The 18,168-nt window shown below is 35.5% G+C and overlaps 2 protein-coding genes and 1 long non-coding RNA gene across 3 annotated transcripts; 1 reads left to right on the top strand and 2 right to left on the bottom strand.

Annotated features, from left to right (window-relative positions):
- Nucleotides 1-93: 93 nt before the first annotated feature.
- On the bottom strand, nt 94-3,975 carry LOC113737049 (protein SULFUR DEFICIENCY-INDUCED 1). The gene is made up of 4 exons (XM_027264300.2): nt 3,572-3,975; nt 1,846-2,058; nt 1,256-1,411; nt 94-736 (listed from the first exon to the last, which is right to left on the bottom strand). Exons 1-4 carry the CDS (start codon nt 3,662-3,664, stop codon nt 329-331), a joined length of 870 nt encoding a protein of 289 aa, XP_027120101.1. The 5' UTR covers nt 3,665-3,975; the 3' UTR covers nt 94-328.
- Nucleotides 3,976-7,750: 3,775 nt separating this feature from the next.
- On the top strand, nt 7,751-8,666 carry LOC140038621 (uncharacterized). The gene is made up of 2 exons (XR_011842198.1): nt 7,751-7,959; nt 8,291-8,666. It is a non-coding gene; the product is annotated as an uncharacterized lncRNA (long non-coding RNA).
- Nucleotides 8,667-11,348: 2,682 nt separating this feature from the next.
- On the bottom strand, nt 11,349-17,002 carry LOC113736666 (uncharacterized). The gene is made up of 8 exons (XM_027263733.2): nt 16,757-17,002; nt 13,429-13,509; nt 13,264-13,352; nt 13,094-13,168; nt 12,870-12,964; nt 12,588-12,674; nt 12,448-12,513; nt 11,349-11,893 (listed from the first exon to the last, which is right to left on the bottom strand). The coding sequence occupies exons 1-8, from the start codon at nt 16,877-16,879 to the stop codon at nt 11,781-11,783; spliced, it is 729 nt and encodes a 242-aa protein (XP_027119534.1). The 5' UTR covers nt 16,880-17,002; the 3' UTR covers nt 11,349-11,780.
- Between the last annotated feature and the right edge of the window lie 1,166 nt (nt 17,003-18,168).

The following is an 18,168-nucleotide window of genomic DNA, read 5'->3' as shown; positions in this document are numbered from 1 at the left end:
TATATCTCCTCTGCTAAAAGCTCGAAAATATTAAATGATTTGTGACAAATGTTTACAAAAAATAAAAAAAATGAATGGACAAATTTCTCAAGATGGTAAAACTATATTCTCTCATTACTACCAGCAGAAACTGTAGTATCTAAATGGCACAACGTGCTTGAATATGTGTTCAAGCGGCACAAAACTTTTGATAAGGCTCACAGGGTCAAGAAAGCCCAGAATTTGACTATTCTTAATTACTTTCACTATATCTATGATCATCAACTACGTACAAAATCAACCCCAACCGAAAAAAAAAGAAAGAAAAAATGTAGTAAAAGCAGAAGGATCAACAGGCCAATTGATCTCTGAAAGGTGAAATTTCTTCAAAAATGGGAAGTCTTCTTGACCTAAATGGTGTCCACTGGTTCATTAATTGATCAAGACCTTTAGCAAATGCATCTTCTATACTAGGTCCAGAAACAGGTGGAGCAAGTCCTTCTGATTCACAAAGCTCTAACTCCTTCAGCAGTTGCTCAGCACGATTCCTCGACTTGGGTTCATCTGAACCAGAAAGCTTACCTTCAAACACGTCTTCAAGAACAGGCCTTGCTTCCGCATATCGACCTTGCTTAATTAGGCATAGACACAAATTGCAAGCCTTATTGGCATCAGGGTCTATCTGCTGGGCTTTGCAATAAACAATCTCTGCAGCAGCATAGTTGCTTTGTTGCATGTATGCCCAACCCAAATTTCCCTGCAAATTTACCATTGGGAGCTAGCATTAGCCAAGCTGACTAAGTAGCTTGAATTGATTGAGTTTAAGCCCATGAACAAAATAGAAGAGGTCTATTGCAGTGGTTAGCCCCCCCCCCCCCACCCAAACACCAAAAAAAAAAAAAAGGTGTTTTATCATAGTGATTGATAACCAAAGCAAAAGGTAGATTTTACCATAGTTATTGGTAGACATATCCAACTTCCATAAATTTTTGGATAAAAAATGACAAAATTGGATGATCATATGGGCAGTAAGCTGTAATTAAGATTTAGTTCTGGTTATTCGAAGTTTGTGATCTTTCATCTCCAAGCTCTTTTTTTTTTTTGTTCTTTCGTGGAATATGTCTGTGTCTGAGATACAAGAATGAACTAACAGTGGTACAACTAGATTAAATGGAAGTGGATTAATGAAAACTAGAGCATTGGAAGCCTCCCAAAAGGTAGTTAATTAAGTTGGATTATGAGATAAACTGAACATATGTAATGTCATAATCCTTACCAGTATCCTTGAGGTTTCCTGCCTAATGGTAACCTGGAACTTCCTACCATGGGAGCGAGCTGTCTTGGTAGGTTTTCCATTGAATGCTTCTCCTTGATATATCATCCGTAACTTCTGCTTCAGCAGTTCAATTTGCTCATCCAACATTCCACATTTCTGCCAAATCCACCCAAATTATGTTGACAACATACAGTAGAAGATAAAGATCAGACAAAGGAAAAAAAAAGGAAAGGAGCTTACAGGTACCATGAGGAAAAGAAATAACAGAACATTTTGTTCCAACTTATCTATTAGTTAACATTCTTGTACAATCTCAAATCTCATGGAAACATATATAGGATGTCATCTTCTTAAACAAGCCATAATTAGTCTAAAGCATAATGTGACGTCAAATTATCTAATACTACCCTTATAACATCAAGTCCCAACCACTCCCCAGGGGAGCTTTTTACATTTAGTTCCCTGGCTTCACCAATTAACTAAAAAATATATTTAAGATTAAGAGAGAGATCCACAATTGGCAGCAGATTTCTAAGTGAAATATGCTAAGAGGAAAAGAAATTTTAAATCTATCTTCCAAGTTGTCAAACCTTGTATAAATCGATAAGGACATTGTCAAGTGATTCCTGGGCTTGCTTAGAGCATCTATCCCTGAAGGATCTTATAGCCTCAATAGCTTCTTCAGCTCTATCTTGCTGTTTCATAACCACTGCCATGTCTTTCAGTGCACTGTCTACTCTATCTCCGGCATTTATTGCTTTCCAGAAGAAAACAATTGCGGTTTCTGGATCCTTCTCAATTAGCTGTTTGTTAGATAGAAAACAAACATGAATAATTGATCAACAAATACCAGATGGATATTTAATATAACAAAGTCTATGCATGTAGCAAACAGGGTACATATGCACTTTTCCATCCTCAGACAGAGAGAACCAGGCTCCTGAGTATTTTCTACTATTTAAGCATGCTGTAAAGACAAGACCTAAACCCCATAAAGGAGGATGTTTAGCAGCTTTGCTTAACATTTATCTTTTGTGAGAAATGGTGGTACAGAAACTTAATAATGCAGGCATGAGTCGTCACATTCAATATGTCCTAGAAATCTAAACGAATGCACATTGGAGAACAAATGCAGGTATAACTGAACCATTTTGCTGAATACTGCAAAGGCTTGTCCAAAAAATTAGGGCCACAAAATTTCTATAAAATAAAATAAAAGCAGAAAAATGAATTGCAAAAAGAAGTATCCAGAAGCACTGATATAAAGTAAAATCCCAACTTAATCCTCCTGCAACTTGCACAAATTAAAACCCAAAAAGAAGAAAAATATGTTGATCAGAACTCCTAAAGAGATAGCAACATCAGATAGTCCATGTGCTTTCTTCATTTGGCCACTAGGAGTAGACAAGGTGACAAGCCTTGAAAAAGGAGTATTTTTGTTTCCAAACTTGTAGATGAGACCAACTAACCATGTGCCAGGTTGAGTCTGAGAATGGAGCAATCAAATACAGGACTAAGGGTATGTTAACAAAATCAACTGCACATAGAAATTAGTATAATTAGCACCATTGTCAACAAGACCAAAGCACAGAAGTTCTACATCCATTAGTGTGAGGACCTAGTCATTAAAAAGGTCTCAGGACTCTATCTTGATGCCTCAGGAAAGAAATAACCTTTTTCTAACACTAAGAAGATTTAGTACTTGATACAAAACTTAAGAGGACATCATCAACAGAACCAACCCTTTTAACTAGAGAAACAGTTCCCAGTAAATTTAAAAACGTGCAAAGAACCATATGAACAGCATTTGCTAATTAATCGAATCACCAGCGCAAAACAAATGCTATCGTAACAAGGATCAACTAGATAACATATTAAACAAAAATATATGATTCCCAGAGAAATAGTTGATCATTGAATATAGATTAATGGTTAAGGTTTTTGTTCTTCGTCAAACTTAAACAAAAATACAAAATAAATGGACCTAAGTATTGTGCAGTTAGAACACATCCAAATTAGATACTAAGTATTAACTCATGATTTGGGAAAGTTAAGTCATTTTAATCATACTTAAAGACCTCCAAAACACTTACCAAAGAAAACCAACAAAAATTACACTAAGAGCATACAAGAAAATAAATAAAGTAAAATAATCATTTTAAGGACAAAATAACTAAATAAAAGCCCATGAATATAATATCTCATAAATATCATGCATCAAGAAACATAGCTCTCATAAATCTTCACGAGTATCTATACAGTATCTACTGCATAATAATCAAAAAGAACAAGGAAAGGAGAAAGAAAAACACATACTTGAAAATATTTGGCTCTGACATAAGGACTATCACCAGGAGGAAGCTTATGAACGACGTGGAAAGACTCCTGTTTCTTCTTCGTACCATACATGTTTGTGTATTTTAAGGAAACTTCTGATCAAGAACAATCCCAGAACTGATTCCTATCTCAAGTTTTCTGAGTCATTAATGAAATGGGCTTCTGGGATTTCCCAGGAAGGAAGCAAGAGAGGAGGAGGAAAGCTGAAGTCTGCTGCCAAATGCCCAATGGGAAGAGGAAAGAGAAAGTTGATTAAATGCGTAACAGGATCAAGTTGGGATGAAGATGAATGTGGACGGGAAAACAGTTAGGTTCAAGGTTGTTGTGCTTCAGTATTCATGTTTGACACCTGTAGTCGCCACGTTTGTGAACTCAACGAGTGTGTTTTTATATTCAGGTTTTCTTCCCTTTTAAGGTTCATATAATAAATTTCCCGATCTGGTCTATTGCGTGAATTTGGGTAATAATCCATACTGGGAAAATTGGATTAAACACCTACGGAATTTCTCCCCAAATGAGTTTATTTGAATTCAAAGGTTATTTGGAAAAACTCTTTGGCATTAATTATTTAGTATATAATTTTTTTAATATGATATATATGAAATAAAAAAATAATTAAAAATAAGGTCTATCTATCCAACGGGCATACAATGTGCACTCATTAAGGTATAGTATACTTCAGATGTTAGAATTTTTGGAAAGCTAAGATTAATTCGGAAAAATGTGTAAATGCAAGAGAGGTAATAATTGTTAATATGTGTATACACATAATATGTTGGATAAAGTTTAGGTATATTAATGGGTGCCTATGCCCTGTTAGAAAAAACCCTTAAAATATATTTTTTGAATAATAAAAATATGGTCTTTCTAACGGATGCCCATTACACACTCATTAAAATATATTTTGATATCATATTTTTTAAAATGTAAGATTAATTAGGATTATTAAATAAATATAAGAGAGGTATTCAAGATTAAATAGGAAAAATATATAAATGTAATGGAGGATAATAATTGTTAGTATGTATATGTACATGGTAGATTAGATGAATTTTATGTGTATTAACGACTCCTCAATAAGCACCCCTTAGAAAAATCCTAAAAACATTTATTTCAAGTGATCTATTAGTCATTAGAATCCAATAGATGACCAGGTAACAAACTAATCATTTTTTTTCTTGGTAGAAATAGCCAAATAAGAGAATTTCTTGTATATCTACCCCCAATTTATGATTAATTATAAGGGTTTATCTTGTATGTATTGGCAGGATATCTACTAACAGGTATAAATGCATGCCACATATATAAGAACTAAAATTCAAAATCGAATTGGGAATACATGTCATGCCACCACGTATATACAAAATTAATCCTAATTATAAATGGTGAAAGTCAAATAAAATTGAGCACCCAAATTTGAGATAAAACTTGCACTCATGTCCCATCTCTAAATAAGTAGTGGGATAGGTCTTGCAATCTAGTGTTCCATCAAATCTACGTGAGGATTTCATACTTTTATTTCAATAGGTACCTCTGTACCTAATTGGGAATTGACTCCAAAATGAGTTTGGTGTGTTAATGTAAATATAGCTACTCATATTTTTACAGTTTTTTATCTTGTATCTAGTGTATTCTACTGTACACTAATCATATGTATCTACAACATCTACCAACTACTACAATCACTACATTTATCATATTTTACCATACCTATTTAAGGCACCTCATGTACTTTTAGACACAAACAATTTTATCTAATACAACATTCTCTTCATTTCCTCTTCTCTCTACTCTATCACTCTGTACTCTCCACTTTATCATGGTATTGGAACTTGAACTTGGGGCCTAATTTATAACTTTTCTTTGACTTTCTTCTCATAATAAATTTTGATCTAATACAACAATCATCTCAGTGCTTCTCACACCCAATTAGCACCAAGACATCATTCAATCAAGTGCTACGTCATTACTGGATCAGCACTTTATCCTAATGGAATTTAATCCTGATTCCGATGTCTCTCATCCTACCACATTATTTTAAATGGTGCTAATTATGGATTATGGATGCTCGCAATGAGAAGCTTTCTTAAAGGCCGCAAACTGTGACAAGTCATCACAAGAGAGCGTGTCAAGTTCACTCAAGAAAAGGAAGAATTTTCTGATAAATTTTCTGATACATTGGAAGAATGGGATAATATCAATATCATCACTTGACTAATAAATACTTCTACTCCCTCCATTGGTGCCCTTTTGCATAGTTTTGACACTGCAAAAGAAGGTTGGAATTTTTTGGCAAAAAAGTATACCACAGCTGATTTGGTTCATCAGTATCAACTTGTCACTAAAATACAACAACTTCATCGAGAGTCAGGTCAGCCATTGACTCTTTCCACTCTCAAATGAATAATCTTTGGAAACAGTTGGCTATCTCTGAACCTGAATGGCGTTGTCCTAAAGATGTTGAACTTTTTATCAAATATAGAGACAACATGAGATTATGAGCCTACACAATGATGACTATGAGCCTACACGAGCAAATCTTTTACGCCGTCATCCTTTGCCTTGGATTGGCCTTTATTTCCCCAAATATATTTGCTTACATCATCATTACAATTTCCAATACACTTTTTTACCTTCCCAATTACCTTTTCATCTCACATACATCACATCACAAAAAGTGCTACAGTAAAAATATCTCAAATAACTTACAATCCAAACAAACCTTATATTTCGATTAGTTTTAGCTGAATTGATCTCAAATAGAAAACTCTAAAAATATGAGTTAGCTAGTAGCTAAATTTACGTTTAACAATTTAGCGGCACCCTTGAAAAACTTGGCTTTTCTAATAGCTCATATGGGCGGCCTCATTTGGTAAGTGAGTTTTTTGGGTGTTTGTTTAAAAATTTATTGTAATTTACTGTAGAAGTTGTAAAATTTTTTTTTAAAGTATGTATATTTTTGGATATTTTGAAGTATATAGTTTAAAAATTTGGAGAAATTTTTTGAGATTACTGTAGATGAAGTTGTTAAAACACTTGTAGTAGACAAACTTGGCCAAAAACTTGCGTGCCAAACAAGGCCATGATTTTGCATTATTCATCTAAAAATCTTCATCCAAAATTATTCTGCTTCTTCTCTATGTGATGATATGCTAATCACTAGTGACGACAGAGTAGGAATTCAAACCTTAAAGGAATTCCTTAGCACACAATTTGAGATGAAGAATTTGGGGACAGTCTCGTACTTTCTTGGTCTTGAGGTCTCCAAGTCCTCTACGGGTTACTATTTATCCTAAACCAAGTATGCATCAGATCTTCTCTCTCGTGCTGGTATAACAGATTCTAAAATTGCTGACACTCCACTTGAAACTAATATCAAATTACGTCCAAATAATGAAGAACTTCTAAGTGACCCTACTTGTTATCATCAGTTAGTCGGGAGTCTAGTCTACTTAACTATCACTCGACCAGACATAGCTTATGCTTTACACTTGGTGAGTCAATTCATGTCAAGTCCACGTTCCACTCATTATACTGCAGTTCTTCGAATCTTGCGCTGTGTGAAATGAACCATCTATCATGGATTGCATTTTTTCTCATCTTCTTCTCTAGAGTTACAAACATAATCTGATGCCGATTGGGTTGGTAATCCTTTTTTTTTTTTTTTTTTTTTGTCGCTGGGTATCGGTCACTCCGGACTGGTAATACCGTCTGTGACCACTAAGTCCCATCGCCCAGGGAGAGCGGGCCCCACCGATCCCCGAGAGTATTACCCCGGTTGCCTAGGCTCAGGGTCGAACCCCAGACCTGTCTCACCTAATGAGGCTACACAGGCCACAGCCACGGATTTAAGGGGGGGCTGGTGGGGGCTTAAGCCCCCCCCAAGCCGCCGGAAAACCCCCTATATATAGGGGATTCCGGCGGCCAGCCCAGCCCAGCCCAGCTCCCCCACGGTGATCCAGATCTACCATCCTCCATGGCTCCATGAATGCTGCAGAGGAAGTGAAGAAGAGCTGGAAAGCCGCTGCCGTGCTGACTGCTGAGGAAGAAGATGACCCATTTCATTTTGAAATTTTTTTTTTGCCCTCTAAATACAAAACGACGTCGTTTCACTTTTAGTGGAACGACGTCGTTTTGTATAATGAGGGGAAAAAAAAATACATCAGATGAAGCCCTAAGGCTTCATCTGATGCAAAAGCACGCCGCCAGTGCCAAAGGGCAAACAAGACTCCAACTCCAAGAAGAAGACGCCAGGCTCCAAGAACTCCAAGAAGCTTCAGTTGAGATTCTACCATCCTGCTTCAAGCCTTCAATTCAAGGCTCCAAGACTCCAACTCTCCACCATTCCATTCACATAAATCTTTTAGGTTAGTTTTTTGGTTTAAATTACAATATTCATCTTTATATTTTTGTTAATTATATGTTTAAATTATTTTTGAATTTTGAGTATCTTGATATTAATTTGATTAAGATTAATTTTTATTTAGTTTATGTTAATGTAATTTAAGAATTTGAAAGATTACATTAAAAAATTTAATGATATTAAATTTAAATTAGAAATTAGTTTAGAAATTGTATAGATTTTAGGTTGTATTTAATTTTTAAAATTTTGTTAGTTTTATATTTGAAATTTTAAGAATTAATTATGTGAATTAGAAATTTTCTTAGTTATTAATTTTATTATTGTTGTGATGTCAGGTTGTTGATTTAATTATACAAGAGATGAATAATCGTTTCTCGGAAGTTAGCACGGAATTGCTTAGTTGCATAGCATGTCTTGATCCAAAAAGTTCTTTCTCTCAATTCAATGTGCAGAAACTACTCCGTCTTGCTGATTTATATCCTGAAGACTTCTCAAGTAACGATTATTTATATCTTGAGTCTCAACTTCGAAATTATATTTATAATGTGCAACGCGATCCTCAATTTTCAGAAGTTGGAGATTTGGGAAGTCTTGCTCAACAAATGGTTAAAACTGGTAAAAATACAGTTTTTCCATTGGTTTATCGTCTGATCCAGTTGGCATTAGTTCTACCAGTTGCGACTGCTTCTGTTGAAAGAGTATTTTCTGCAATGAATATTGTCAAGACTGATTTGCGTAACAAAATGGGAGACGAGTGGATGAATGACTGTCTGGTTGTATACATCGAGAAGGATATTTTTGCAACAATTGAAAATGAGCAAATATTGCAGCGTTTTCAACGGATGAAGACTCGCAGAATGCAATTGCCTCCTCTTCGTTATTCGAGTGCAACAACTACCAATACTTCAAGTGTTAATCAATAACAAATTTTTGGGTATGTATAATTATATGTTTTTATTATTTTTATAATTATTGATTCTAAATTTTACTTATTAAATATATTTATTTCGTCACAAAAAAAAATTTTAATACACTTCAGCCCCCCAAAAATAAATTTCTGGCTCCGTCCCTGACAGGCCACCCGAGCTAACCGAGGGGGGCTGGTAATCCTATTGACCGTCGTTCTGCAACAGGTTACTATTTCTTTCTTGGAAATTCCCTTATCTCTTGGTGAAGCAAGAAGCAATCAATTGTTTCTCGATCTAGCTCAGAGTCGAAGTATCATGCCCTTGCTGATACTACTGTTGAGTTTCTATGGTTACGATGGCTCCTTCATGACATGGGTGTTTCATTCTCTATCGATTCTCCTTTCTATTGTGATAATATGACTGCTATCCAAATTGCTCATAATGATGTCTTCCATGAAAGGACGAAACACATAGATATTGATTGTCATTTTGTTCGGCACCATCTCATGCAACAAACTCTTTCTCTAGTACTTGTGGTGTCTACAACCAAATTGCGGATATTTTCACAAAATCCTATTCACCAAGACGGTTTCATATTCTCGTTTTCAAACTCAAGTTGATTTTCACTTTACCACCTTGAGTTTGAAGGGGGATGTTAAATGTAAATATAGCTACTAACTAACTTATATTTCTAGAGTTTTCTATCTTGTATCTAGTGTATTTTACCATCCACTAACTGCATATTTTTACGACATCTACCAACTACCACAACCCACTACATTATCACATCTTACCATATTTATATAAGGCACTTCATGTACTTGTAGACACATACAATTTTATCTAATACAACATTCTCTTCATTTCCTCCTCTCTACTCTATCACTCTCTACTCTCCACTTTATCATGGTGGTCCCTTCTTTTTTTGGCGAATTGGAGTCCTTGCTCCCGTTAGCTATAATATTTCTGCTTTTGGTAATAACATCATTGAAGGAGACAATTTATATTTCTTTTGCAAACGAGGACTCATTGTTTCTGGTCTGTTAATAAATTTTGATTTTATATAAAAAAAAAATCATTCTTACAACTTATGCAGGATAGAAAAAGCTATGGGAATATGTTTTGAAATAATGCAATAGATGAGCATTTGGGCATTGGCAATGAGAAAGTGCTTCGGTGAACAACAAAATGCAATTTAATTGGATAACACAAAAAGTAGAATACAAGATTTCTTGAAATCATGATAAACATAGGCAACGAGGTAAGTTAAAAATTTTGATAAACATAAGGAGAGGTAAGTTTTTTTTTTTAAAAAAAACATATTAAAAGAAAGAAGGTTTAAAAAAAGTTCTAAAGTTTAAAAAATGGAAAAAGCAGTTGTGAATGTCAAAAACAAAATTTTTTTAATTAGAAGCTAAGCATGTCTAAATTAAATTAAAACAAACCCTGTCACTTGTGGGCTCCTCGTCACCATTGGCAATTAGTACTAGTTTGGTCTAGGTTCAATAACCTAAGATCTCTTACTTATATTTTCTCCTTCAAACGACCCAATTCATTCCTTCTCGAACCAGTAATTAACAACCATAACCCCCTACCAGAAAAGTTTCCTTTTTAAAAAAAAAAATAAAGAAAGCACCTATACCAGCAATGTTGAAATGGATTTCTTGTAAAGACGAATGCATAGTTTTGAGAATTCAAAACAATACTTTTATGGGCTTCAAAAGGATTAACAATAACTTCTACAGCCAAATCAACCTAGCATAGGCTGCTCATGTACAATTAAATCACATTCATGGTATTTTTTTTTCTCATTTTCCTTTCAGAAACCAATGATCCTTCCTTTGAAATAATTCTTCCTCAAGCCCAATTATGGTGTTTTAAGTCTCTTTTGAAAATCATATATTCACATTAGGCATTGTCAAGAAAGTTGATGGAACAGAAAGAAATGGAGGAGGAAATGCATAAAGAAGAGGAGAAGAAGATGTCCACAACATGATGGGTACCAATCCCATTACTGTATTACCCCTCCCAAGCCAACCCCACTCCCCCTCCTTTTTTCTCCTTTTACTTTTTCTCGGGGGCTGCGGGGTTCTTCCTTTGTTTTCTGTCCTTTCCATCTAAAGAAACTACAGAGATATTTTCGCATTTAGCGGTCCAACAAGTTTCTAATGGAATTGTCATTAGCTAGTCGATGTGCATTCATCCCACATTCTCACAATCAGCTGCCAAACTTTTGCTTTTGCCAAAAATGCATCAAAGCAAGAAAAAGTTCATGTTATTAAGACAACTGCAAAAATAATTTTCTGTCTGCAAGGAAAACAAATTGTCTTGTCATATACTGTTTTGACAAGTGCAACTCAAACTGCACAAAGAGAACCATCGGTCCACCAACATCGACAACTGAATCCCCCCAATCATACAAAGGAACAGACAAAGTTGGATCCATGTATATTGTGCTTGTCCACTAGTTTAGCCGGCAAAGTCATTACAGGTTCTCAAATGGATACCCTTCTTTCTTTCATGTATATTTCAATTTTGAAGTGCTCCAAACCAAAAAAAAAAAAAAAAGCATTTCCAATCCAATCTTTTACAGCCTATTATGAGCTACTGGCTTTGCAAAATGGAAAAGAAAAAGGAAATTCACTAAAATATCTATCTATATACACTCAAAAATCAAATATAGCTACAAAAAGGCAGTAACATGAATCTCGCAAAAAACAAGAACCAACATACGGCTCTCTTGGAGAAAGGGCAGCCAATTGAAAGAAAACCCTGGCACATCCATAGTATGGCAAACCAGAAAACTGTGAAAAGATCACCCACAAAGTTCATTCTCCACGAAAGAAGCACTGAAACTTCCTTATGATATAAGATCAGGTAAAACTGTTCAGCTTTCAAAACATTCAGACAAACCATCTCAAATCTGTGCCTGGTTTACACCACCTCTTCCTCGGCCCACCCTTCCACGCCCACGACCATAACCTCGGCCCCCAACTTGGAATCCACCTCTGCCCCTTCCATATCCCGAACCTGACAATGACAAATGTAGTGGTTAAGACAAATAATTGAGGTTCCATCTTTTCAAACTTTTCCATATCAAAGAATGTCATAGGAATTTAACTCATAGTAGCAGTTTAGGTTGATTAAGGTGCCAAGCAACCTAAAAAAATCAACATCATTGCCGCACAAACACAAAGTTTTCATCACACTAGAGGGACGGAACAGAATATGCCCATAAAACTCGCAAACTTTCCATGACAATTAGGTATTATGCTTGACCAAACAAGATAGTGTAGCAACATGCCTGCAACAGCCTAGTTATCCCAAAGGATCCTTGTGTGGTGTGTAAGTACCACAGTTACAGGTCTCCATTGACTCACATTTAATACATTCATGCATACATATGTACGTGTGTGTGATTCCAAATCTTAAAAAAATACAATGTTTTCTCAAAACCTCGTAACACAAACAGAGACTAGGCATACATAAATAGCAGCAGAGGAAAAGTCTGCCTCAGTCAGGCTTGTCCACTGTAATAACACCGCTTCAGAAAACAGAAAGCATCGTAAAAGAAATAAACTAACCACGATAACCCCAGCCTCTGCCTCGTCCACCTCCTCGACCATAGTTATAATATCCACCGTTCTCCCCTAGTGATAAAGTAACATAAATTAACAAAATTAAATCAAGAAAATGCTAAATCTCACTATTACTGCATAAATACCTTGATAGTTTCCATAGCCTCCCCTCCCACGACCACGTCCTCTTCCTCTTCCTCGACCTCTGCCTCGACCTCGGCCACCATATGAATCTAGTAATCATGTATCATCAGAAGAAATCCATACATAAGTAAACATGTAAGAAGCTACAGATAAACACAACTGATGTGCCCTTCAAACTAACCTATTACCCAAGTTCCAAGAGCCAAAACATAGAAGGTCAAAAAGCTTGTGTTACACCATAAACAATAAAAATAAGAACCAACAATAGTGGAAAGGTTTTTCACCTAGATTATTTTCAGCTATGTTAACATATTGTCTTGGTTGCTGGTGCTGCTGATTTTCACCTCTTGGCTGATCTATGTTGGAGGGCGCCTGGTACCTAGACACATAAAATTCCTAAACTGTCACACGTGAGATTTCAAGCGAGATGTTTTTTGTTTGGGGGGGGGGGGGGGGGGCAAAGAGGTCCCTTTCTTTCAGGAGAAGAGGACAGTATATAAATATTTACCCTGGAGAATTCTTATTCAGCTCATTGGTTGACAAAGTAATTGATATAAGGGAGACCTGGCGAGTCATCTCCAAACTACACAGAAGGTAGAAGTAATAAATATTTTTCCAGTTATCAAAAGTAACTTCTGTTGCCTCTAACTTTAGGTAACATTTAAATGAACAACTTACGGTTCTAAACCCTCTTCAATTGGCTCATATGCATCCGTTATGGTTGTTGAGCCAATAGAAGTGTCTTGATACAGCCCAGGGATTCTCTTCTGTTTTCATGTGAAGGAATACTAGTTAAAATCACAAGAAATTTTTAATAGGAAAAGGGTAAGCTGCAAAAAATACCTTTATAATCTCTGCAATGGCCACGCTCTTACTGATTGCCTGGCCCATTGCCTTCAAAACAATCTCCTGTTCACGCTTTTCCTAATCATGAAAGCAGATATCTGGTATTTAGTACCAAAACTGCACAGGCACAGAGCTACTCCATTGCCATGCATCTTCAGAACAATTAGACCCTCAAAAGAAGAATTAGCTATTCCATTATACCTCCACACTCTGATCCAAATACTCTTACGATAAAATGATAATCTAACATGTCATATGCAGATATTCCTATAGACATGCTGTAAGAAAGAAAACTGTGCTAATAATAGGGAAAAAGTAGAAGAAAAGTTAAGATCAAGAATCCGGAGGCAAATATGAAACAGGACAACTTTCTACCTCTCCTAGATGGACTAAGGAGACCAAAATACACAATAAAAGGAACTACATAACTAAATTCACGCTTACAGATCCTAAGATATCATAAGAACTAGCAACTGACCAAAAGGATTACTCATGTATATCTAGGCATGGACATTCTCATGAGTTCACAAAGCGAAGGAAATAGCTTCAAGCTTCATGTTGAAGAACAACATAATATATATATATATAGAGAGAGAGAGAGAGAGAGGGAGGGAGAGAAATACTAGCACTATTTACCTAGTATGCAAAGCATGTAAAATAGACCTCACAGTTTCTCCTTTTTTATAGTAAAACTAGTTTTTACCTTTAATGCTCTTAGTAAAACTAGTTTCTCCTTTAAGCGTGTAATAAGTTTTACACTTTAAATCATCCAAGTAGAAGAAGCACCACATTAGAAGCCAAAATCCACTGGATTTTCTTTTCAGGATTCCCTTCTTCATAGGTTCTTTACAAGCCCTAAGGAGAGTACCACTATGCTTAAATTAGGCATATAAATATCAAGACCAAGCAAAAGAAAAAGGAAAAAAGGAAAGCCATTTAGTAAGAGCTTCAAAGACGCACAAGCACCATATGACCTCCAAATGAGGTCACACGCTCATTGAATTTTGTTTACAATTTTTTGGAGGATGCACTAAAATGGATGAGTTTCTTAATTCTTGGGACTGGCATGTTATGACAGCCTCAACCTTGATGAACCAAACCATATAAAGTCACCTAAACTAGTTAACTTCATCTCCACAAAATACAAAAAGTTACCTTTTAAAGTTATCTTGCATACGTATATAGGTACAAGCCGTGTGCTTCAAGGATGCTCTGAAAATATCATCAACAATTATAACGCACAAAACTAAGCATACCCTTCGAGACTATTTGTTCACTAGTCCACATGAAAAAATCCAGTTGGACACACAATCCCGTTGAGTGTTATGAAACTTAAACCCATTAGAATCTACCAACTCATTCCAAGTTAACCAAAAATTACAGTAGATATGCTAATTTTATCACAAGTCCCTTAAACTACGATTCTACAAACTTCAAGCCCTGCACTCAATTCTTCAATTCCAGCATTCAAATTTCCTAAAATTTCACGATCATTCAGGGGCCGCTTGGTCTGAGGGTTTTGGCATGGGGAATGACGATAATTCCAATACTTAGAGCTTGGTACACTGTAACGGGAATTGAAATATTGGAATCACGTCCAAAAAATTTTGGGGATTCATGATTCCTGACTAAATTGGGAGGAATCACTCAAAATCCTCAATTCATTTCCAACAGTGAATAAATAAAAAATAAAATATTTTGATAAAATACTTCCTTTCTCCCTCTCCCAGACTCCCACCATCGAGCCTCCCCTTCCTCCCTTGCCTTCAACACTCCTCTCTCCCCCATGGCATCTGACAACTCCTCCCTCTTCCCTTGTCTCTGACCGCTTTTCCTTCCTTCTCGGCATCTGACAACACCCCCTCCTCCTTTGTTTATAATTTTCTTCCTTTTCCATGGCATCTGACAAATCCTTCCTCTTCTCCCACCACTGGTCACTCCCCCATCACCCCAGTAGACCCTTTCCTCTCCTCCCTCGCCATCAAATCATCCTCCTCATTGCAATCGACCTCCTCTTCTCTTTGTGAAGGGCTCCAACTGGAATGCATTGTATGGTGTTTCTAACAGGTTTCAGCAGAGGATGAAATTTGCCATTTTCTTTCGGAAAATTTTTTGTGAATGTTTGAAAGTTCCAGTTGCAATTTTTTGAGAAAAGGAAAAAAATGACAAACGTCCAGATCTTTTATTGATTAGTCATGAGTTATTGTTGGTAATTCTTGAACAAAGAACAAAAAAAGATTTGGATTGGTAGTGATTCGGTGCTGGTCTGATGGTGGCCGTGATTATCAATCCAGGAAAGAGAACAATAATTAAAAAAAATGAAAAATTAATTTGACACCATTCCAACTATATTTATGCCAAGCTCGAGTTTGTAGAATGATACCAGGGGTTCAAACCCATACTGATTTTTTGTATATTATTCCATCTCCAATTCCAATTCTAGAGCATGAACCAAGCACCCCCTCAGTTTCAGAAATGTGATTCCAATATACCAATTCCAGGATTGGTCTCACTTTCAGGAGTTGAGGATTATCCATATAAATCATAAGATATGCAGGTCCTAACACTGATAAAGTTCCCAAACACAATGTGCTAATAAAATGGGACAATTAACTAAAGCATACCATAAGAGGTCTAAAATCTAATGAAGCGCATAGACATAACAAATACAGCTGGCATGACATTAAAGTATTACATCATGATAGGTAAATCTCAAAAAATTGCACTCATATAGGTCCAGAAAACAAACATTAACACAACACTTGATCAGATAAAAACCAGGGAAACCTTTCACCAAGAATCTCTTGCTTTTCCACGAAATCTTTCCATGAGACACAGCAATTTTAAACAGTAACAAATGCTTACACCCTAATGGGGGTAATGTGCAGGCTTCAAGACAAGACCTTCACAAAACCAAAAATTTTCATGTCTCCAGACTCAAAGACACATCTATGACAGCTACTGATTCTCCTAGTAAGAAGAAGAATCAAACAGAATGCTCTACAAAAATGAATGTTTTAGGGCAAAAATAATTCAGAACAACGGCCTTGGGCTCTAGATAGCTTAATACATCCCTTCAAACAAAAGCCAGAACCTCGCAAACTCATGAGCTCATTACCGCCACAAGTCCTTTATAAGAGCATCCCAAGATTCGATTTTTATGAAAATTTTAAGCAAATACTTACCAAATAAACACATCCCACCAACAAAAACAAAAAAAAACCCAAATCAAAAAACATGTAAACATTTTCTGACAGAAAAATAAACCCAGGAAATTTAAAAAAGAACAGGTATGGTTGAAGAAGAAATAAGGTAATTTGCTAACCTGAAGAAGCGTGGTGGCATAGCTAATATAGTTACGAATAAGACCCTGAGCAGTGATTCTGATCTCATTCTCGTTAATAGGTTCTTCAGGCCTTGGCTTCTCCACTCTCTGGTACCTGTCCATTCTTCTCTATCTCCCCCTGTAGCACTCTCAGTGTGTGTTTGTGTTTGTGTGTGCGAGTGTGCTTCTGGAGGGTTCTATTTCTTTTTGGTTTTTTGAGGCCAAACGGTAAAGAAGAAAGATATGGGGCTACTTATGTGTGAAATGGGTAGTTAAAGAACCCTAAAACTGAAACTGCCATACATTTTTCTTGGAGTATGTTTTTTGACGAGAAAATTAATTTCGGTTGGAATACCATCATTATCCTCAGATTAAACTAGTACAATTTACAGTTTTTTTAATCCGTTTGGATTGCTATTTTTTTTAAATTTTTATAAAAAATTATATTGTAACAATTTGACTCGTACGAGATAAAGAAGTGATTGAAAAATATGCCTATGTAAAAATTTTTTAAGCAAAAATGGCAATCCATACATGTATTTGTGGCATAATTGTTAATATATGTCAACATAAGAAATGGTTTCTTCAAGATTATTGTGAAGCAGTAATTGTTTACTTGCATCCACCCAATACATGTAAATATAACATGGAAATATGAGAATTATTCTTCTTCTTACCATATCCTTTCCTTGCAAATAAGTGGTCTTTAGGTGAAACCTAGAAACTAGACTTTAGCATTAAAAAGGTTACTAGATTTTAAATTAAACTTTGTAATGTACCTTTAGCCTAATCTTTCATGTAAATGGCTGTTTTAATGTAAATCTTCCCAATAACTTCATCATCACTACCAACATTTTCAGGTTATAGAATTAATGCTAATGAATCAAGTAGCTCATTGCCTAAAAAAGAAAAGAAAAAATGCAGCTTTTGGATTGTAAACTGCTAAAACCTTTAAAACCTTGTGGTTATGTTCCTTCTGCAAACAAATCTTGGTAACTTTTTCTTTCAGGGGTTGAGTATATATACTAATTTGAACACATATTTTCAGGTCTATTTGCGAATTCTAATTAAAGTAGCTATTAAATCAAATGGTTTGTCCTTAACTATTTTTTCTCAAAGGAAGTTTATGCTTAAGTTCAACGGAGGATCACTTTTGCAGATTACTCCTTGCCTCTTCATTTATGGACCATTTTTTCACTTTTTCAAAAGTTTCATTTATGGATCATTTTGCTTTTATTTTGTTAGAAAGATTTTTTAAAAGTAAATTTTATTTTTTGTGTAAAATTTATGCAGCCATGGCTTTGTGATACCAGTTATTTTTATTTTATTCTTTTTGATGAGTTATGTAATTTTCATAATAAATTTCAGTCTTTCATGGACATAGAGCTAATTTAAGAGTGACACATACCTTG

Source organism: Coffea arabica, chromosome 3e (genome assembly GCF_036785885.1).
Source record: "Coffea arabica cultivar ET-39 chromosome 3e, Coffea Arabica ET-39 HiFi, whole genome shotgun sequence".
Lineage (NCBI taxonomy): Eukaryota > Viridiplantae > Streptophyta > Magnoliopsida > Gentianales > Rubiaceae > Coffea > Coffea arabica.
Note: the sequence above shows the minus strand (reverse complement) of the source record. Positions and strands in the feature narration are given on the sequence as shown.

Coding starts and splice junctions, on each gene's coding strand:
- LOC113737049 (XM_027264300.2), bottom strand. CDS start 3,664: ATGTATGGTACGAAGAAGAAACAGGAGTCTTTCCACGTCGTTCATAAG. Junction 2,059..3,571: donor TCAGAGCCAAATATTTTCAA/GTATGTGTTTTT, acceptor TCTAACAAACAG/CTAATTGAGAAGGATCCAGA. Junction 737..1,255: donor AGGAAACCTCAAGGATACTG/GTAAGGATTATG, acceptor GTAAATTTGCAG/GGAAATTTGGGTTGGGCATA.
- LOC113736666 (XM_027263733.2), bottom strand. CDS start 16,879: ATGGACAGGTACCAGAGAGTGGAGAAGCCAAGGCCTGAAGAACCTATT. Junction 12,965..13,093: donor CTGAATAAGAATTCTCCAGG/GTAAATATTTAT, acceptor TTATGTGTCTAG/GTACCAGGCGCCCTCCAACA. Junction 12,514..12,587: donor AGGCTATGGAAACTATCAAG/GTATTTATGCAG, acceptor CTTTATCACTAG/GGGAGAACGGTGGATATTAT.